Source organism: Hemiscyllium ocellatum, chromosome 38 (genome assembly GCF_020745735.1).
Source record: "Hemiscyllium ocellatum isolate sHemOce1 chromosome 38, sHemOce1.pat.X.cur, whole genome shotgun sequence".
NCBI lineage: Eukaryota > Metazoa > Chordata > Chondrichthyes > Orectolobiformes > Hemiscylliidae > Hemiscyllium > Hemiscyllium ocellatum.
In genome coordinates, this window is record NC_083438.1 from 33,789,116 (window position 1) to 33,809,257 (window position 20,142).

The window sequence follows — 20,142 nt, forward strand, 5'->3', positions numbered from 1 at the left end:
GTGTAGTAGCTGGAGGGGGTTACAGAGATAGGGAGGGGGTGTAGGGGCTGGAGGGGGTTACAGAGATAGGGAGGGGTGTAGGGGCTAGAGGACGTTACAGAGATAGGGAGGGGTGTAGGGGCTAGAGGACGTTACAGAGATAGGGAGGGGGTGTAGGGGCTGGAGGGTGTTACAGAGATAGGGAGGGGGTGTAGGGACTAGAGGACATTACAGAGATAGGGAGGGGGTGTAGGGGCTAGAGGACGTTACAGAGATAGGGAGGGGGTGTAGCGGGGGTGGAGAGGGTAATAGAAGTTAGAGAGACAGAGAATATACTGGAGTCTGTTGGAGCTAAGAGAGATTAGGAGCATATTGAGTTGGAAATGTGGAGAATTGAAATAAGACAGCGCATATAAAGCATGTGTTTCCTGACTGGGAATCAATCTCGTTCAATGAGGAACGGTGCCTTCTGTCTGAACTGGATTAAACTTGGGTTGGTCAATGAAGGGTTGTTTTTCCCAGTTTGGATTACGGCTGACTTTTAATGAGGTCCTGAGGAGTTGGTGTTTACTTCTGTGTATAGGTGGCTATCCAGATTGCCTGCGGTCAAATCAGATTTACAGAATATATCTGCAACAAGAAACAGGGCTACATTTCATGAATATTAAAACATTTCACTCAGTTGCAAATATTTGGCCACGCACTTTACATTTCCTCAGAGATGTGCCAGCAGTTTCACTGTGATTTTGTTTCTCTCATTTTTTTTCTCTCAGTTTATCACTGTTTCTTCTGCTACTCAGTGTTGCAGAACCCAACAACAGCAAAGCTGTATTTATGTAGCACCTTCAATGTAATGGAGTGTGCCCACTTTATTTCCCAGCCTGGGGACTCAACTGAATTCGAGTACCCCTCAATTTGTAGTTATGCCCCCTCGTACACGCTGACATCATCATCCTAGGAAAAAAGACTTTCTCTGCCCACCCTATCTAATCCTCTGATCATCTTGTGTGTCTCTATCAATCCCCCCTTAGCCTTCTTCTTTCCAGTGAGAACAGACCCAAGCCTCTCAGCCTTTCCTCCTAAGACCTTCCCTCTAGACCAGGCAACATCCTGGTAAATCTCCTCTGCACCCTTTCCAAAGCTTCCACATCCTTCCTGGAATGCGGCGACCAGAACAATACTCCAAGTGTGGCCGCACCAGCGTTTTGTATAGATGCAGCATGATATTGCGGCTCCGGAACGCAATCCCTCTACCAATGAAACCTAACACACCGTTTGCCTTCTTAACAGCACTATCCACCTGGGTGGCAACTTTCGGGGATTAATGTATGTGGACTCCAAGATCCCTCTGCACAGCCACACTATCACAAATCTTTCCATCGACTCAGTACTCTCCCTTCCTGTTATTCTTCCCAAAGTGCATCACCTCACACTTAACTGCATTGAACCCCATTTGCCACCTCTCAGCCCAATTCTGCAGTTTATCCAAGTCCCCCTGCGACCTGCAACATTCTTCCACACTGTCCACCACTCCACTGACTTTAGTGTCATCTGCAAACTTACTAACCCATCCACCTATGCCTGCGTCCAAGTCATTTATGAAAATGACAAACAGCAGTGGTCCAAAAACTGATCCTTGTGGCACACCACTAGTAACCGGACTCCGGGCTGAATGTTTTCCATCAACCACCACTCACTGCCTTCTTTCAGAAAGCCAGTTTATAATCCAAACTGCTAAATCACCCTCAATTCCATGCCTCTGCATTTCCTCCAACAGCCTACCATGTGGAACCTTATCAAAGGCTTTACTGAAGTCCATGTACACCACGCCAACTGCCCTACCCTCATCTACATGCTTGGTCACCTTCTCAAAAACTTCAATAAGATCTGTGAGACACGACCTGCCCATGGCAAAACCATATTGACTATCTCCAATTAAATTGTTGCTTGCTGGATGATTAGAAATCCTATCTCTTATAATCCTTTCCAAAACTTTTCCTACAACAGACGTAAGGCTCACTGGTCTATAATTACCTGGGTCATCTCGACTGCCCTTCTTGAACAAGGACACAACATTTGCAATCCTTCAGTCCTCTGGTACTAAACCTGTAGACAATGATGACTCAATGATCAAGGCCAAAGGCTCCACCATCTCCTCCATAGCTTCCCAGAGAAACCTCGGATAAATCCCATCCGGCCCAGGGGACTTATCTACTTTCACACCTTCTAGAATTGATAACACCTCCTTACTGACCTCAATCCTTTCTAGTCTAATAGCCCGTATCTCAGTCTTCTCTACAATATTCTCCTTTTCCTGAGTGAAAACCGATGAGAAATGTTCATTTAGCACCTCTGCAATCTCCACAGGGTCCACACACAACTTCCCACTTCTGTCTTTGACTGGCCCTATTCCTACCCTGGTCATCCTTTTATTCCTCATTACCTGTAGAAAGTTTAGGGTTCTCCTTTATTCTTCCTGCTCATGTTCGCTCCTTGCTCTTCTGAACGCTCTCTTTAAATACTTCCGAGGTAATCTGTAACTTTCCATCACCTCATCTCAACCATATCGTCTCAACGTCACATCAGCCTCCCTCTTCTGCTTAACAAGAGAAGCAATCTCTGCAGTAAACCGCAGTTCCCTTGCCTTATCACTCCCTCCCTGCCTGACAGGGACATACCTATCAAGGACACGCAATATCTGCTCCTTAAACCAGCTCCACATTTCCATTGTCTGCATCCCCTGCATATTGCTACCCCATTCTATGCATCCTAATTCTTGCCTGATCGCATTATAATTGCTCTTGCCCTATCTGTAACTTCTTGACCTGTGGCATGTACCTATCCCTCTTCATCGCTAAACTAAACGTAACTGAATTATGGTCACTCTGTGCAAAGTGCTCACCTACAACTGAATCAAACACCTGGCCTGGTTCATTACCAAGCACCAGATCCAGTGTGGCCTCCCCTCTTGTTGGCCCTTCGCCATACTGTGTCAGGAAACCCTCCTGTACACGTTGGACAAAAACTGATCCATCCGATGTACTAGAGTTATAGCATTTCTAGTCAATGTAAGGGAAGTTAAGGTCCCCCATAATGACCGCCCTGTTCTTTTCATTCCTACCCAGAACAATTTAGCCAATCCTCTCTTCCACCTCCCGGGAACTCCGGCAGTGTGAGCTCTCCTTTCCTATTTCTAACATCAGCCACCTCAGCAGATGAGAACTCATCAAAAGTTCTTTCAGCCACCGTTACACTGTCCTTTGGGAGGTGTTTAGGGGCTGGAGGGGGTTACAGAGATAGGGAGGGGGTGTAGGGGCTGGAGGGGGTTACAGAGATAGGGAGGGGGTGTAGGGGCTGGAGGGGGTGACAGAGATAGGGAGGGGGTGTAGTGGCTGGAGGGGGTTACAGAGATAGGGAGGGGGTGTAGGGGCTGGAGGGGGTGACAGAGATAGGGAGGGATGTAGTGGCTGGAGGGGGTTACAGAGATAGGGAGGGGGTGTCAGGGCTGAAGGGGGTTACAGCGATAGGGAGGGGGTGTAGGGGCTGGAGGGGGTTACAGAGATAGGGAGGGGGTGTCGGGGCTGGAGGGGGTGACAGAGATAGGGAGGGAGTGTAGGGGCTGGAGGGGGTGACAGAGATAGGGATGGGGTGTAGGGCTGGAGGAGGTTACAGAGATAGGGAGGGGGTGTAGGGGCTGGAGGAGGTTACAGAGATAGGGAGGGGGTGTCGGGGCTGGAGGGGGCTACAGAGATAGGGAGAGGTAAAGGGGCTGGAGGGGGTTACAGAGATAGGGAGGGGTATAGGGGCTGGAGAAGGTTACAGAGATGGGGATGGGGTGCAGGGGTTGCAGAGTTAGGGAGGGCGTGCAGGGACTTACAGAGATAGGGAGGGGGTGTAGGGGCTGCATGGATAGGGAGGGGGTGTAGGGTGTTACAGAGGTAGGGAAGGGGTGTAGGGGGTTACAGAGATAGGGAGGGGGTGTAAGGGGTTACAGAGGTAGGAAAGGGATGTTGGAGGTTACAGGGATGGGGAGGGCATATTGGGGGGTTACAGAGAGGGGGAGAGGGTTACAGAAAGGGGGAGGGGGGTGTAGGGGGTTACAGAGAGGGGGAGGGGGGTTACAGAGAGGGGGAAAATGAGGAATATGTGTAAGGAAGGATGGGAATTGTAAGTTAGGACATTGTCAAGATGGGAACAGTAAAGAGGATAGGACTTGGTGAAATAATGACCTTGACAAAAAGTAACATTCACAGCACGGAAATGCCAGGCAATGATCATCGCCAAGAGGTGGGAATGTAATCTTTGCTCCTTGACATTCAATAGTGTTATTATCACAGAATCTCCCACTAAAAACACTCTGGGGGTCACCATTGATCAGAAACTCAACTGAATTAGCAATATGAGCAACTGGAGGGCAGCTAATGCAACACCATTTTTAAAAAGAAAATAGAGGGAGAGAGAAAACAGGGAATTATGGGCCATTTAGCCTGACATTGGTGATGTGAAAAAGTGCTGGAGTCAATCATTAAGGATGTAATAACTGAGCATTTGGGAAGCAGTGACAGGATCGGGCCTAGTCAGCATGGATTCACTAAAGGGAAACCGTGCTTGACAAATCTTCTGGAATGTTTTCAGGATGTGACCAGGAGAGTGTATCAGTGGATATTGTGTATCTGGACTTTCAAAAGGCTTTTGACAAGGTTCCACACCAGAGATTAGTCAGGAAAATTAAAGCTCATGTAACCGGAGGTCACATACTAACATGGATAGGGAACTGGTTGGCACACAGGAAGTGGAGATTTGGAATAAAAGGGTCCTTTTCAGAGCGGCAGGCAGTGAGGAGAGGGGTACCGCAGGGTTCAGTGCTGTTCAAAATGTACATTAACAACGTGGACGAAGGAAGTGAATGCCATATCTCCACATTTCCAGATGACACCAAGATGGGAGACAGTGTGTGCTGTGAGGAGGGTGCCAAGGGGCTGCAGGTGGACTTGGGCAGACTGGCTAAGTGGGCAAATGCTTGGCAAAAACTTCAGGAGGGACAGGCAGGAGGCTGGGAGAACACAGCAAGGCAGGCAGCACCAGGAGGGACAGGCAGGAGGCTGGAGGAACACAGCAAGGTAGGCAGCATCAGGAGGACAGGCAGGAGGCTGGGAGAACACAGCAAGCCAGGCAGCATCAGGAGGGCGAGACAGGAGGCTGGGAGAACACAGCAAGCCAGGCAGCATCAGGAGGGACAGGCAGGAGGCTGGGAGAACACAGCAAGGCAGGCAGCACCAGGAGGGACAGGCAGGAGGCTGGGGGAACACAGCAAGCCAGGCAGTATCAGGAGGGACAGGCAGGAGGCTGGGGGAACACAGCAAGCCAGGCAGCATCAGGAGGGACAGGCAGGAGGCTGGGGGAACACAGCAAGGCAGGCAGCATCAGGAGATGGAGAAGTCTACGTTTCGGGTGTAACCCTTCTACAGGACTGGGGGTGGGACTGAACAATGTCATCTAGGAAAAGATGAGGTGCTACGAGATCTGGGTGTCACGGTGGAACAGTCACTGAAGGTTGGCGTGCAGGGACAGCAGGCAGGAAGGAAAGCTGATGGCACGTTGGCCTTCATCGCGAGAGAGGATTGGAGTAAGGACATCTTGCTGCAGTTATATAGGATCTCGGTCAGGCCACACCGAGAGTATTGTGAGCAGTTTTGGTCTCCTCATCTGAAGAAGGACATCCTTGTTATTGAGGGAATCGACTGGAGGTTCACCAGACTCCTTCACAGGATGGCAGCACAGACATGTGAGGAAAGACTGCAGCGTCTGGGCTCGTATTTGCTGGAATTTACATGAATGGTTGGGAATCTCATGGAACCATATAAAATCCCGATGGGACTGGACAGGCTCGATGCGGGAAGCATGTTCCCAATACTGGCGGGGTCCAGAACGAGTGGTCACTGTCTAGGAATAAGGGGTAATCCATTCAGAGCTGAGATGGGGGCAGATTTCTTCAGCCGGACAGTTGTGAACCTTTGGAACTCCCCTTCCCCAACAGGAGTCTATTGGCTGAGGCCAGTTCATTGGATCTACTCAAGAGGGAGCTGGATGTGGACAGGGAGCTAAAGGGATAAAGTGGCGTGGAGAGAGGGAGGGAGTGGGAGATTGAAATTGTATGATCAGGCAGGATCATATTGAATGGTGGGGCAGGTTGGAAGGGCCGAATGGTCTACTCGTGTACCTATTTTCTATGTTTCTATATAAGTACCAGTCTCCAAGAGCAAGTCAGAGCCTGGGAATCCTGCAGTGCACAACTCACCTCCTGACACCCCAGTGCATGTCCACCACTCCCTCTCCCACCGACACTCAGGAACAGCAGTGTGTACCATCCCCTCCCTCCCCCCACCGACACTCAGGAACAGCAGTGTGTACCATCCCCTCCCTCCCCCCACCGACGCTCAGTAACAGCAGTGTGTACCATCCCCTCCCTCCCCCCACACCCCCCCCCAGTAACAGCAGTGTGTACCATCCCCTCCCTCCCCCACCCCCCCTCAGTAACAGCAGTGTGCACCATCCGCTCCCTCCCCCACACCCCCTCAGTAACAGCAGTGTGTACCATCCCCCCCACCCCCCAACCCCCACCGACGCTCAGTAACAGCAGTGTGTACCATCCCCTCCCTCCCCCCACCCCCCTCAGTAACAGTAGTGTGTACCATCCCACCCTCCCCCACCCCTCTCAGTAACAGCAGTGTGTACCATCCCCTCCCTCCCCCCACCCCTCCTCAATAACAGTAGTGTGTACCATCCCCCCCTCCCCCACCCCTCTCAGTAACAGCAGTGTGTACCATCCCCTCCCTCCCCCCACCCCCCCTCAGTAACAGCAGTGTGTACCAGCTACAAGACCCACTGCAGAAACTCACCAAAGACCCTCAGGCAGCACCTTCCAAACACACGGCCACTTCCATCTGGAAGGACAAGGGGCAGCAGGTACATGGGAACACCACCCCCTTGCAAGTTCCCCTCCCCTCACCATCCCGACTTGGAAATATATCGGCCGTTCCTTCCTGGGTCAGAATCCTGGAATTCCGTCCCTCAGGGGCATTGTGGGTCTACCCACAGCACATGGACTGCAGCCGGTCAAAAAGGCAGCTCACCCCCACCTTCTCAAGGCAGGGGGCAACTAGGGACAGGGGGCAATAAATGCTGGGCCCAGTCCACGCGCCCATGCTCCATAAGTTAATTCTGAAAGAATTGGCCTGAGTACGAGCCTTGCCTCAGATGGGATGTTGGATAAGCCTGCAAATCTTGTTCCCAAAACGTCCCTTAATAACAGCGAGGTTCATCAGCAGTAAACATTGCAGGAGAGTGATATTAGATATTCTTAGCAAATACCCAATGCCATATGGTGAGTAACAGATCGTTACAGCAAAGGATTAGCCTGTACACAGCAGGGACTTATAAATGACTCACTGTTGAAAACATACTGTCTTATCAACAGAACAGTGCTTGCTCATGCATTCTCTTCTCACTGTTGGAAGGGCAGCACCTCAATTTCGCAGAAGATTTTCAGTACAATACTCACGATCCCTTCCAATCACACTCCTGATCAAGGATACCAACTTGATAGTGATGCAGAGGGTCAGTGCTGAGGGAGCGCCGCACTGTCGGAGGGTCAGTGCTGAGGGAGCGCCGCACTGTCGGAGGGTCAGTGCTGAGGGAGCGCCGCACTGTCGGAGGGTCAGTGCTGAGGGAGCGCCGCACTGTCGGAGGGTCAGTGCTGAGGGAGCGCCGCACTGTGGGAGGGTCAGTGCTGAGGGAGTGCCGCACTGTCGGAGGGTCAGTGCGGAGGGTCAGTGCTGAGGGAGCGCCGCACTGTCGGAGAGTCAGTGCTGAGGGAGTGGGCACTGTCGGAGGGTCAGTGCTGAGGGAGCGCCGCACTGTCGGAGGGTCAGTGCTGAGGGAGTGTCGCACTGTCGGAGGGTCAGTGCGGAGGGTCAGTGCTGAGGGAGCGCCGCACTGTCGGAGAGTCAGTGCTGAGGGAGTGGACACTGTCGGAGGGTCAGTGCTGAGGGAGTGTGCACTGTCGGAGGGTCAGTGCTGAGGGAGTGGGCACTGTCGGAGCGTCAGTGCTGAGGGGGTGCCGCACTGTCGGAGGGTCAGTGCTGAGGGAGTGGGCACTGTCGGAGGGTCAGTGCTGAGGGAGTGTGCACTGTCGGAGGGTCAGTGCTGAGGGAGTGAGCACTGTCGGAGGGTCAGTGCTGAGGGAGCGCCGCACTGTCGGAGGGTCAGTGCTGAGGGAGCGCCGCACTGTCGGAGGGTCAGTGCTGAGGGAGGGCCGCACCGTCGGAGGGTCAGTGCTGAGGGAGCGCCGCACTGTCAGAGGGTCAGTGCTGAGGGAGCACCGCACTGTCGGAGGGTCAGTGCTGAGGGAGTGCCGCACTGTCGGAGGGTCAGTGCTGAGGGAGTGCCGCATTGTCGGAGGGTCAGTGCTGAGGGAGTGCTGCACTGTCGGAGGGTCAGTGCTGAGGGAGTGCTGCTCTCCTGCTCGATTTAAATCCTCCCTCCCAGGAATCACCTTTGCCTGGATCGAACAAAGCATTGACGGGTCCAGTCCAGTGTCTGGGGGGCATTTGGAGGGGTCATCTATTATCACCTCAACAAAATGACTCAAACGAAAGCCTGATGAGTTCAGGTCTCAGCAGGTTGAGGCTGATTAAGTTTTGTTCCCTGCACATTGGTTTTTATTTTGATGTATATATCTGGGCTATGACAGTAAATGGGAGAGATAGGGGACCACATCGAGGTGAGGCAGTGACGAGTGATTGCAGGAACGCTAACCATGCTACAAGGGAGGAACTGGGAATGTGTCCGGGGAGATTTGTGGAGATTTATGTACCTTGGGCTCTGTTAGGACAAGTGTTACTTCCGAAAGGTGGTTGTACATACATGACAAGGATTCAATTAAAGATCAAAGATAACACCTTGGAAATGAAGCAGATGCTGCCCAGGTGATGCATGGCTCTGAACTATTCTCTGCAGGGTGACATTCTGCACGAGATAATGACTTGGAGATGCATAGTGCAGAGTGAGGCAGCTGGAGAGTTGGCAGGAATTCAAAGACTTCCTTCCCAAGTCACTGGGACCTTAGCCTGACCACCTCAAACCCCTCCCACACTTCGTGTCCCCTCCTCCAGCCCCGACACACCCTCACTATCCCTGTCCCCTCCCCCAGGCCCGACACTGTTCCGTATCCCTGTCCCCTCCCCCAGCCCCAACACCCCTCCCTATCTCTGTAACCTACTCCAGCCCCTACACCCCCTCCTTATCTCTGTAATGGCCTCCAGTCCATACACCCCCTCCCTATCTCAGTAAACCCCTCCATCCCCTAAACCCCTCCCTATCTCTGTAACCCCTCCAGCCCCTACACCCCCTCCTTATCTCTGTAATGGCCTCCAGTCCATACACCCCCTCCCTATCTCAGTAAACCCCTCCATCCCCTAAACCCCTCCCTATCTCTGTAACCCCTCCAGCCCCTACACCCCCTCACTATCTCTGTAACCCCCTCCAGCCCGTACACACCCTCCCTATCTCTGTAACCCCTCCAGCCCGTACACACCCTCCCTATCTCTGTAACCCCCTCCAGCCCCTACACCCCCTCCCTATCTCTGTAACCCCCTCCAGCCCCTACACTCCCTCCCTATCTCTGTAACACCCTCCAGCCCTTACACCCCCTCGCTATCTCTGTAACACTCCTCCAGCCCCTATACCCACTCCCTATCTCTGTAACCCCCTCCAGTCCCTACACCGTCTCCCTATCTCTGTAACCTCCTCCAGCCCCTACACCCCCCTCCCTATCTCTGTAACCCCCTCCAGACCCTACACCCCCTCCTTATCTCTGTAATACCCTCCAGTCCATACACCCACTCCCTATCTCAGTAAACCCCTCCATCCCCTAAACCCCTCACTATCTCTGTAATCCCCTTCAATCACTACGCCCCTCCCTATCTCTGTGTCGCCCTCCAGCCCCTACACCCCCTCCCTATCGCTTTCACCCCCTTCATCCCCTACACCCCCTCCCTATCTCTGTCACCCCCTCCAGCCCCTACACCCCCTCCCTATCTCTGTAACCACCTCCAGCCCCTACAACCCCTCTCTATCTCTGTAACCCCCTTCAGCACGTACACCCCCTCCCTATCTCTGTAACCCTCCTCCAGCCCCTACACCCCCTCCCTATCTCTGTAACCCTCCTCCAGCCCCTACACCTCCTCCCCATCTCTGTAACGCCCTCCATCCCCTAAACCCCTCCCTATCTCTGTCACCCCCTTCAGCCCCTACACCCCCTCCCTATCTCTGTAACCACCTCCAGCCCCTACAACCCCTCCCTATCTCTGTAACGCCCCCCAGCCCCTATACCCCCTCCCTATCTCTGTAACGCCCTCCAGTCCCTACACCCCTCCCTATCCCTGTAAGCCTCTCCAGCCCCTACACCCCCTCCCTATCTCTATAACCCCTTCCAGCCCCTACACTCCTCCCTATCCCAGTTCCCTCCTCCAGCCCATAAACCCCTCCGTGTGAGTGTGTGTGTGTGTGTGTGTGTGTGTGTGTGTGTGTGTGTGGATGTCTGTGTGTGGGTGTGTGTGTGTGTCTGTCTGTCTGTGTGTATGTGTGTCTGTGTGTGTGTGTGTAGGTGTGTGTTCGTGTGTGGGTGTGGGTGTGGGTGTGTGTGTGTCTGTCTGTCTTTGTGTGTATGTGTGTGTGTGTGTATGTGTGAGTGTGTGTGTGTGTGTGTGTGTGGGTGTTTGTGTGGGTGTGTGTGTGTGGGTGTGTGTGTGGGTGTTTGTGTGGGTGTGTGTGTGTGTGTGTGATAGGTGTGTGTATGTGTGTGTGGGTGGATGTGTGGTAGGGGTGTGTGGGTGTGTGGTAGGTGTGTGTGTGGGTGTGTGTGTGTGGTGTGCATGTGTGTGTGTGTCATGTGCGTGTGGGTGTGTGTGTGCGTGGGTGTGCGTGCGCGTGTGTGTGTGTGGGTGTGGTTGTGTGTGTGTGTGTGTATATGTGGGTGTGTGTGTGGGTGTGTGGGTGTGTTTATGTGTGTGTGTGTGTTTGTGTGGGTGTGTGTGTGGGTGTGTGTGTGAGAGTGTGTGGGTGTGTGTGTGTGTTTGTGTGTGTGTGTGATAGGTGTGTGTATGTGTGTGTGGGTGGATGTGTGGTAGGGGTGTCTGTGTGTGTGAGTGGGTGTGTGGTAGGTGTGTGTGTGTGTGTGTATTTGTGTGTGTGTGTATGGGTGTGTGTGTGAGTGTCTGAGGGTGTGTGTGTGCGCGTTGCGGGTGTGTGTGTGTGTGCGTGTGTGTGTGTGTGTGCGTGTGTGTGTATGTGTGGGTGTGAGTGTGTGTGTGCGTGTGTGTATGTGTGTGCGTGTGTGTGTATGCGTGGGTGTGAGTGTGTGTGTGTATGTGTGGTTGTGCGTGTGAGTGTGTGTATGTGTGTGTGGGTGTGTGTGTGTGTATGTGTGTGTGTGTGTGTGTGTGTGTGTCTCTCTCTCTCTCTGGATCCCCTTGTCTCTAAGCCCACAGCAATGCTGTTGGACCTTCGCTGCCCTCTGGGCAATAACTGGGACGCCCTGATCCCGTGAACAAATGAAGGAAAAGAACATCAAGTCCGTAGGGGTTGGCATTTGAATGCCCACTCCATCACCCCCAACCAATCGCCCTCTGTGAACGATTGACCCTCCTCTATTCCTGGGATTGTGTGCCCAGGACTGGGACAAATCCGAGTGTGTGATGCCTGGAGTTGTGTTCCATGAAGAGTGTTTCTGTGATCATAGGTTGTAATAACCAGATACCACGTGGTCTCTCCGGTACACCGAGGACTGAGGGAATAGTTTTTGGCCAGGAATCTGGACTGTGGGATGCCCTCAATCTCACACCCCGACTCTCGCACTTCCTCCCTTTCCCCCTCCCCCCCCCCAACTGTGCGATGTGTGGGCAAGCTGAGGGAAGTCCACTCTCCCCCTCCGAATTCCTCTCGGGATATCCTGGAATTCTTGCTCTCGCCGACCTCCGTTGTGTGCCAGGGCACAGTGCCAATGGTGTTGAACTGCCAAAATATGGGCCCCTGGCATTAAACACCGCAGCGGAGACAGGGACGATCAGAGACCCTGGAAAACCTGACTGGAGGGGGGGCTGGCACAGTGTTGGAATGCCCTCTTACCCCCCTCTCAGGAAACCTGCCCCCAGCCTCATCCAAGGTGACCACCCAAGTCAGTTACACCCGGGGGGAGTGCCCAAGCAGTGACCCTCCTCCCCTGGCTCTGTTGGGTAGGTGAGTTGCTACGAGGAATCTCAGAGGTTGGCATGACGCTGTTCAGGAGTGCATGCCAGGCTGTGGGGTGTGCCCTGAGATGTTGGCACCTGAATCTGTTCAGGTCCTGTTCCACTCCGGGGCTTACTCTAACTGGGTCAGCTGGGAATCTGCATATTAATGAGGTGAGTCATAGCATTAATTAGGTGTCTCATGAATAATATTTACCTGGCACCACGATAGTTGGAGGGTGTCAGTGGTTCGAACAGCATTTATTACCCATCCCTAATTGCCCAGAGGGCAGTTATGGTTTGACCTCTATTTCTGTGGTAACAGTGAGAACTGCAGATGCTGGAGGTCAGAGTCTAGATGAGAGTGGTGCTGGAAAAGCACAGCAGGTCAGGCAGCATCCGAGGAGCAGGAAAATCAACGTTTCGGGCATAAGCCCTTCATCAGGAATGAGGCATTCATTCCCCTATTTCTGTGGGTCTGGAGTCACGTGTAGGCCCAGACCAGGTAAAGATGGCTTTAGCCTTCCCTAAAGGACATCAGCGAACCAGATGGCTTTTTCCTCACAATGGATTCGCGGGTCATCATTCATCTCGGAATTCCAGACTTTCATCGAATTCAAATTGCCATGGCAGGCTTCAAACTCTGCTCCCCAGAACATGACCCGGGGTCTCTCGATTAACGGTCCAGTGATAATGCCCGAGGGTCATCACCTCCCCTTGAGTGGGGTTGGATACCTCAGACAATTGAGTCATGGAGTGGTTGCCCATCGCGTCCATGCTGGTCGCCCAAGCACCTATGGACTCCAGTCACATTGCACGCCTCACACGGTCATCTGACCACTTCCTGAATGCTGTACTTGCTTTGCCCAGCCTTCCAGGTGATGAAACTTCTACTTAAATCCCCTCTAAACCTCCCACCCCTTTCATTAAATCCATGTCTCTTGACCTTGACCCTTCAACTGAGGGGAATACATTATACCCTATCATTGCCCTCCATCAGGTTATGGATGGATCTCCCATCCTCTCCCTCTGTAATATCCTCACGAAGGAGGACTAAGTCCAGATGCTTGTCCAGCGCAGTGATTCTACTTGATTTGGAAGCTCCTTCCACAATGCCCCACAAGAGGGCAGTCATGAGGGGACACCCCAATCTCCTGCTCCCCTCCCCCACCACGGCAGCTTCCCGTTGCTAAGGCAACATCTACTTCCGCCCAGTGGAGACTATCGTGGAACAGCGCAGACCCTCTTGAGGTGGGTGGGTGGTGGACAGAGCTGCTGTTCGGACCCAACGTCTGGCCTACAGGGGTGACCCCCAACCTCAAATGAGAGACGTTGACCTCCCGGGATTGAGGGGAGGGGGAAGTGGGCGCCCAATCTGTACCAGACTTCCAGAGAGGAGATTCTTGGGTGGCTCAAGTGGCCTATGGTCCTTCCAGGATCATCACCACCCACCCTGTCATTCCGAGACGGATGTTCGAAATTCGATCAAAGGAGACCATAAGACATAGGAGCAGAAATTAGGCCATTCAGCCCATCGAGTCTGCACCACCATTCGATCATGGTTTCTCAACCCCATTCTCCCACTTTCTCCCCATAACCCTTAATACTCTTAACAATCAAGAACCTATCTATCTCTGCCTTAAATATCCTCAATGACCTGGCCTCCACAGCCTTCTGTGGCAGTGAATTCCACAGATTCCCCACTCTCTGGCTGAAGAAGCCTCTCCTTATCTCCATTCGAAAAGGTCTTCCTTTCTCTCTAAGGCTGTGCCCTGGGGTCCCAGTCTCTCCTGCCAACGCAAACATCTTCCCAATGTCCACTCTGTCCAGGCCGTTCAGTATTCTGTGTGGTTCAATTACTTCCCCCCTTCATCCTTCTAAGCTCCATCGAGTATAGACCCAGAGTCCTCAAACATTCCTCATATGTAGGCTTGTCGTTTCTTGGACCATTCTCGTGAACCTCCTCTGAACACGTTCCATCCTTCCTGAGATATGGGGCCCAAAACTGTGCACAATACTCCAAATATGGTCTGACCTGAGCCTTATAGAACCTCAGAGGTACGTCCCAGCTTTCATGTTCAAGTCCTCTCGAAATAAATATCATCATTGCATTTGCCTTCCTAACTAGTGCCTCTACCTACATTACCTTGAGAGAATCCTGGCCTAGAACTCCCAAGTCTCTTTACACTTCAGCCTTATGAATTTTCTCCTCATTTAGAAAGTAGTCTATGCCTCTATTCTTCCTACCAAAGTGCATGACTTTCCAATATAGCACTGCTGCCTCACAGCGCCAGAGACCCAGGTTCAATTCCCGACTCAGGCGACTGACTGTGTGGAGTTTGCACGTTCTCCCTGTGTCTGTGTGGGTTTCCTCCGGGTGCTCCGGTTTCCTCCCGCAGTCCAAAGATGTGCGGGTCAGGTGAATTGGCCATGCTAAATTGCCCGTAGTGTTAGGTAAAGGGGTAAATGTAGGGTGGGTTGCGCTTCGGCGGGTCGGTGTGGACTTGTTGGGCCGAAGGGCCTGTTTCCACACTGTAAGTAATCTAAACAAAAATATTGTATTCCATCTGCCATTTCTATGCCCACTGTCCTAAACCTGTCCGAAACCTCCAGCCTCGCCAATGCTATCTGTCCCTCTACCTCTCTTTGTATCGTCTGTAAACCGAGCCAGAATGCCCTCAGTTCCTTCATCTAGATCGTTAATGTACCAAGTGAAAAGTTGTGGTCCCAACACTGAGCCTTGCGGAACACCACCTGTCACCGGCTGCCATCTTGTGAAGGACCCCTTGGCGGTTCTTGTCTATGTCATCCATAGCAACAAACTGAGATGACTGAACTTCAGCCGACTATTGGCAGGTTTGGAACCCAGGGTTTGAGGTGGTTTGTTCTGCACTGAGATTTACAACAAACCTGGAGTCATAGAGTCATAGAGATGTACAGCACGGAAACAGACCCTTCAGTCCAACCCGTCCATGCCGACCAGATATCCCAACCCAATCTAGTCCCACCTGCCAGCACCCGACCCATATCCCTCCAAACCCTTCCTATTCATATACCCATCCAAATGCCTTTTAAATGCTGTAATTGTACCAGCCTCCACCACTTCCTCTGGCAGCTCATTCCATACACGTACCACCCTCTGTGTGAAAAAGTTGCCCCTTAGGTCTCTTTTATATCTTTCCCCTCTCACCCTAAACCTATGCCCCTCTAGTTCTGGACTCCACCAGCCCAAGGAAAAGACCTTGTCTATTTATCCTATCCATGCCCCTCATGATTTTATGAACCTCTATAAGGTCACCCCTCAGCCTCCGACACTCCAGGGAAAACAGCCCCAGCCTGTTCAGCCTCTCCCTGTAGCTCAAACCCTCCAACCCTGGGAACATCCTTGTAAATCTTTTCTGAACCCTTTCAAGTTTCCAATAGGAAGGAGACCAGAATTGTACGCAATATTCCAACAGTGGCCTAACCAATGCCCTGTACAGCTGCAACATGACCTCCCAACTCCTGTACTCAATACTCTGACCAATAAAGGAAAGCATACCAAACGCCACCTTCACTATCCTACACCCAGAATATTGTGGGCAGTTTTGGTCTCCAAATTTGAGGACATTCTGACTATTGAGGGAGTGCAGCGTAGGTTCACATGGTCAATTCCCGGAATGGCGGGAATGTTGAAAGATTGGAGTGACTGGGCTTGTATACCCTTGAGTTTAGAAGACTGAGAGGGGATCTGATTGAGACATATAAGATTATGAAAGGATTGGACACTCTGGCAGCAGGAAACATGTCTCCGCTGATGGGTGAGTGCCGAACCAGAGGACACAGCTTAAAAATACGGGGTAGACCATTTAGGACAGAGATGAGGAGAAACTTCTTCACCCAGAGAGTGGTGGCTGTGTGGAATGCTCTGCCCCAGAGGCCCAGTCTCTGGATACATTCAAGAAAGAGATGGATAGAGCTCTTAGACATAGTGGAATCAAGGGTTATGGGGATAAGGCAGGAACAGGATACTGATTGCAGATGATCAGCCACGATCATAATAAATGGTGGTGCTGGCTCGAAGGGCCGAATGGCCTCCTCCTGCACCTATTGTCTATTGTCAAACCCAAGACAGAAAACCTGACCCTGGTCAATGAGAGAGAGACTGCTCCCAGAAGGTAGAAGGGTCAGTCACCAGAGGGACACAGATCGGAGAGAGTTGGGAAAAGACCAAGAGGAATGATGGAGGGGAGGGGAGGAGGATGTGTTACTCGACGCAGTGAATTCAACAGGAACGTGCAAACAGATGGGAATTAGAGAGATACTGGATGGAGTTGGCAGTGATTTGATTCATTGATCAATCGATTTATTGTCACGCGTACCGAAGTACAGTGAAAAGCTGTGTTTGCGAGCAGCTCAGACAGATCATGGTGAGCAGGGACAGACAGATCAAAGAGATTTTAGACAGAGGTGCATGGGTTACAGGACCTGCACTAGGCAGGAGTGGGAAGGCGCAGGGTTTGGGAAGATTGGAGCTAACTGTAACGGGACAGGCTGGGCAGGCCGACTGGCCTTCTGCAGCGCGATTCTGAGGCCGTATTCAACCAGCTGTCTCTTCCTCTTACCCAGACCCACCGAGGTGACGTGGATCCGTCTGAACGACTCTCTGCCCAGGCGAACGGAGCAACAAGGCAACCGAATGGTCCTGCCAGCCCTCAGCTCCCTCGATAACGGCACCTACCTCTGCCAGGCCGAGAATGAGCTCGGCAGCTCCACCGATCAGTATGTGCTGGTGGTACACGGTGAGTGATTCTGCCCAGGGTGGGGGTACAGGGGGCGGTGTGGATGGAAGAGGGAGGCAAGGAGGGTGGTGAGGAAAGGGGGAGATGAGATAGGGGAGGGGAGATGAGGTGGGGGAAGGGAGGCGAGGAGGGGGAGTGGTGGTGAGGAGGAGGTGGAATTGAGGAGGATGAGGGCAGGGAAGGTGAGGTGGAAGGGAGGAGGGCAGGGGAGGTGAGGAGGTGAAACGGATATGAGTTGGGGAAGTGGAGATGGGGAGGGGAGAGGAGGGAAGGTGAGGGAGTGATGAGAGGGAGGAGAGGAAGGGAGATGAGGAGAGGGAGGAGATGTGAGGAGGGGTAGGGGAGGGGAGGAGGGGAGGGCAGTTGGTGGAGGGGAGGGGAGGAGAGGGAGGGGAGGTGAGGAGGGAGAGTGGAGGGGAGAGAGGGAGGGAGGAGGGAGAAGGAAGAGTGGAGTGAGGAGGTAGGTGAGGTAGGCAGGGGAGAGGAGGGGAGGTGAAGAGTGGCAGCAGGGAGAGAAAGGGGGAAGTGTGAGGAGACGAGTGGAGTGAGGAGGTAGATGAGGAGGGGGAGCAAGACAAGGAGGGAGTGAGGGGTGTTTGAAGGGGTGGGAATAGGGCGTAGGGTGGGGGTGGAGTGGTGCATTGGGGAAGGGGGATAGACTGGAGAGAGGAAGAGGGTGTGGGTTGAGGAGACGGGTGCAGAGTAAGGACGGGGTAGTGGGGTGAGCAGTGCAGGAGGGGGAGGACAGGCTGAACAGCCGAACACAATGGGAAGCCAATGAGAAAATGGCTTCTGGAGCTAGAGACATCTGAGAAATCTGGAGCAGGAAATGTTAGACAAGATCATTAAGGGCGTGGGATGTCCCAAGTTCTCATCTATTCCCGTGGTTTTCAGAGTGCTCCTGAACAATTGAAATGAGGAATTTCTCCCTGGGAGTGAGAATACTCCTGGTGACCCTGGGGGACATTTTGCCTTCCGCATAGCAGGAGGCTGATACTATCCTGAAAGGACTGCAGTGTAGGATCCCAGGACTGTAAGAGTTAAATCATACAGCGCGATCCCACAAACTGGGCTTCGTAACCCCTGGAAAACTGAAGGTGAAAAGGGGGGGGGGGTTGCTATTTGATTGAGATTTTCAAAGTGCTCGATAGAGAGAAATATTTCCACTGTTTGGAGAATTTGGGGCATTTTAGAATGGGAGCATAACCTTTCTCGGAGTTGGGAGTGACCAGCGTTTCCGTTACAAGTGCTGGGGGGGAGAGTTAGCAAAATCCTCCCACAAGCATCGAGCGATGATAAATCCATCTGACTGGTAAATTCCAGCTGGCCTGAGGTGTTAATTCATAAAAGGAACGTGGTGGCATAATGTCACTGAATTAGTGAATCTCTACAGGGTTTTAAGTGATCCAACCCCAGCTCCACTCCAGGAGAGGTTAGACTTTCAAACTCAATGTAAATTCAATTGGCAAGCAGAAATTGCGGAGTTTAAATTTAATTTCAGTGACAGTGATGTTTCTTTGCAATGGCCTTACGGTTCAGAAATCCATCGCCCTCACCCGGTGTGTTTGATGGGGTACAGTGTAGAGGGAGCTTTACTCTGTATCTAACCCCGTGCTGTCCCCTGTCCTGGGAGTGTTTGATGGGGGACAGTGTAGAGGGAGCTTTACTCTGTATCTAACCCTGTGCTGTCCCTGTCCTGCGTGTGTTTGATGGGGGACAGTGTAGAGGGAGCTTTACTCTGTATCCAACCCCGTGCTGTCCCTGTCCTGCGTGTGTTTGATGGGGACAGTATAGAGAGAACTTTGCTCTGTATCTAACCCCGTGCTGTCCCTGTCTGACTTAAGCGTCTCTCCAGACCCACGCAGTTTAGTTTAAGGGCAACTTGATGTGATTATGTCTGATGAAAAGATCAGGGGGTGGATAAAGGGAAGGTGCAAAAGTACATCTTTGGCGTTAAGTCAGAGATTTGCTCTGATCTAATAGAACAGGCTGGAGGGGCTGAATGGCCTCCCACTCTTACTTAGCAGTCAAGAGATATAAGGACTTTAAATTCTGAGCTGTCCCTAAGAGGGAAGTGTTCGTGGGAGGTCTGCTGAGCACAAGTTCAGAATCAACTTATTTTAACTTAAGATGGAAAGTTGGCACCATGTGAATTGGCATAGCGCCCTTTTGGCACTCAGAGGCGTGAACAAACAAGTGCGGCTTTGACAGTGTTTATCTTTCACTTAGCTCACAACCCAACCACACAATTTCGCATTTACATAGCCCCCCCCCCCCCCCCCTCCTTACCACAAGGCACCCCAAGCTGTCAGGGAGGAAAATGGCGGGTGAGCGAGTCGAGGGGATCGGTGACAGTGCCACACAGCACGATAGACAGTATTCTCAAAGGGAAGGTGGGACCGTGTTTCCACAGGGACTGTGTGGTGGTCCCTCTGACTGACACTTTCACGGTCACACACACCTGAGGCAGGAGGATTGGGGAAGATCAGGCACATTGTCTGCAAGGTGTGACAGAGTCATGCAGGACTGCCCTGGGAGTGTTTGATGGGGACAGTGTAGAGGGAGCTTTACTCTGTATCTAACCCTGTCTGTCCCTGTCCTGGGAGTGTTTGATGGGGACAGTGTAGAGGGAGCTTTACTCTGTATCTAAACCCCGTGCTGTCCCTGTCCTGGGAGTGTTTGATGGGAGACAGTGTAGAGAGAGCTTTACTCTGTATCTAACCCCGTGCTGTCCCTGTCCTGGGAGAATCACAGAAGGCAGAAAATGTTGTTTGAATCAGTGACTTCCTTTGATGATCTGAGCAGTGGACCGTTTGATGCACAGATAAATGGACCCTTGGCCAATTCGAGAGTGAATTCCACACACGCTCAGACTATTCTCCAGAGAGAGAGAGAGAGAGAGAGAGTCTGCTGACCTCTACTGGAGATTAATGTGGAAACTTCAGAACTCACGTTTGATCTCTTCATTACAAAACAGAACTGTGTACTCAGAGATTACCGCATTCTGCACCTTCAATATTTACACATGATTAACACGCGTTACAGAGATAGTGAGGGAGTGTAGGGCTGGAGGGGGTTACAGAGATAGGGAGGGG

General features: G+C 52.2%; 1 protein-coding gene across 1 annotated transcript in view; it reads left to right on the forward strand.

The window, feature by feature from the left end:
* The window catches only part of cadm4 (cell adhesion molecule 4), a 210,442-nt gene that overhangs the window by 181,260 nt on the left and 9,040 nt on the right, over window positions 1–20,142 (forward strand). Inside the window, exon 7 of the mRNA XM_060852691.1 lies at window positions 16,875–17,047. Within this exon, the coding sequence (XP_060708674.1) occupies window positions 16,875–17,047 (173 nt within the window). The remainder of the gene's footprint in view (window positions 1–16,874; window positions 17,048–20,142) is intronic.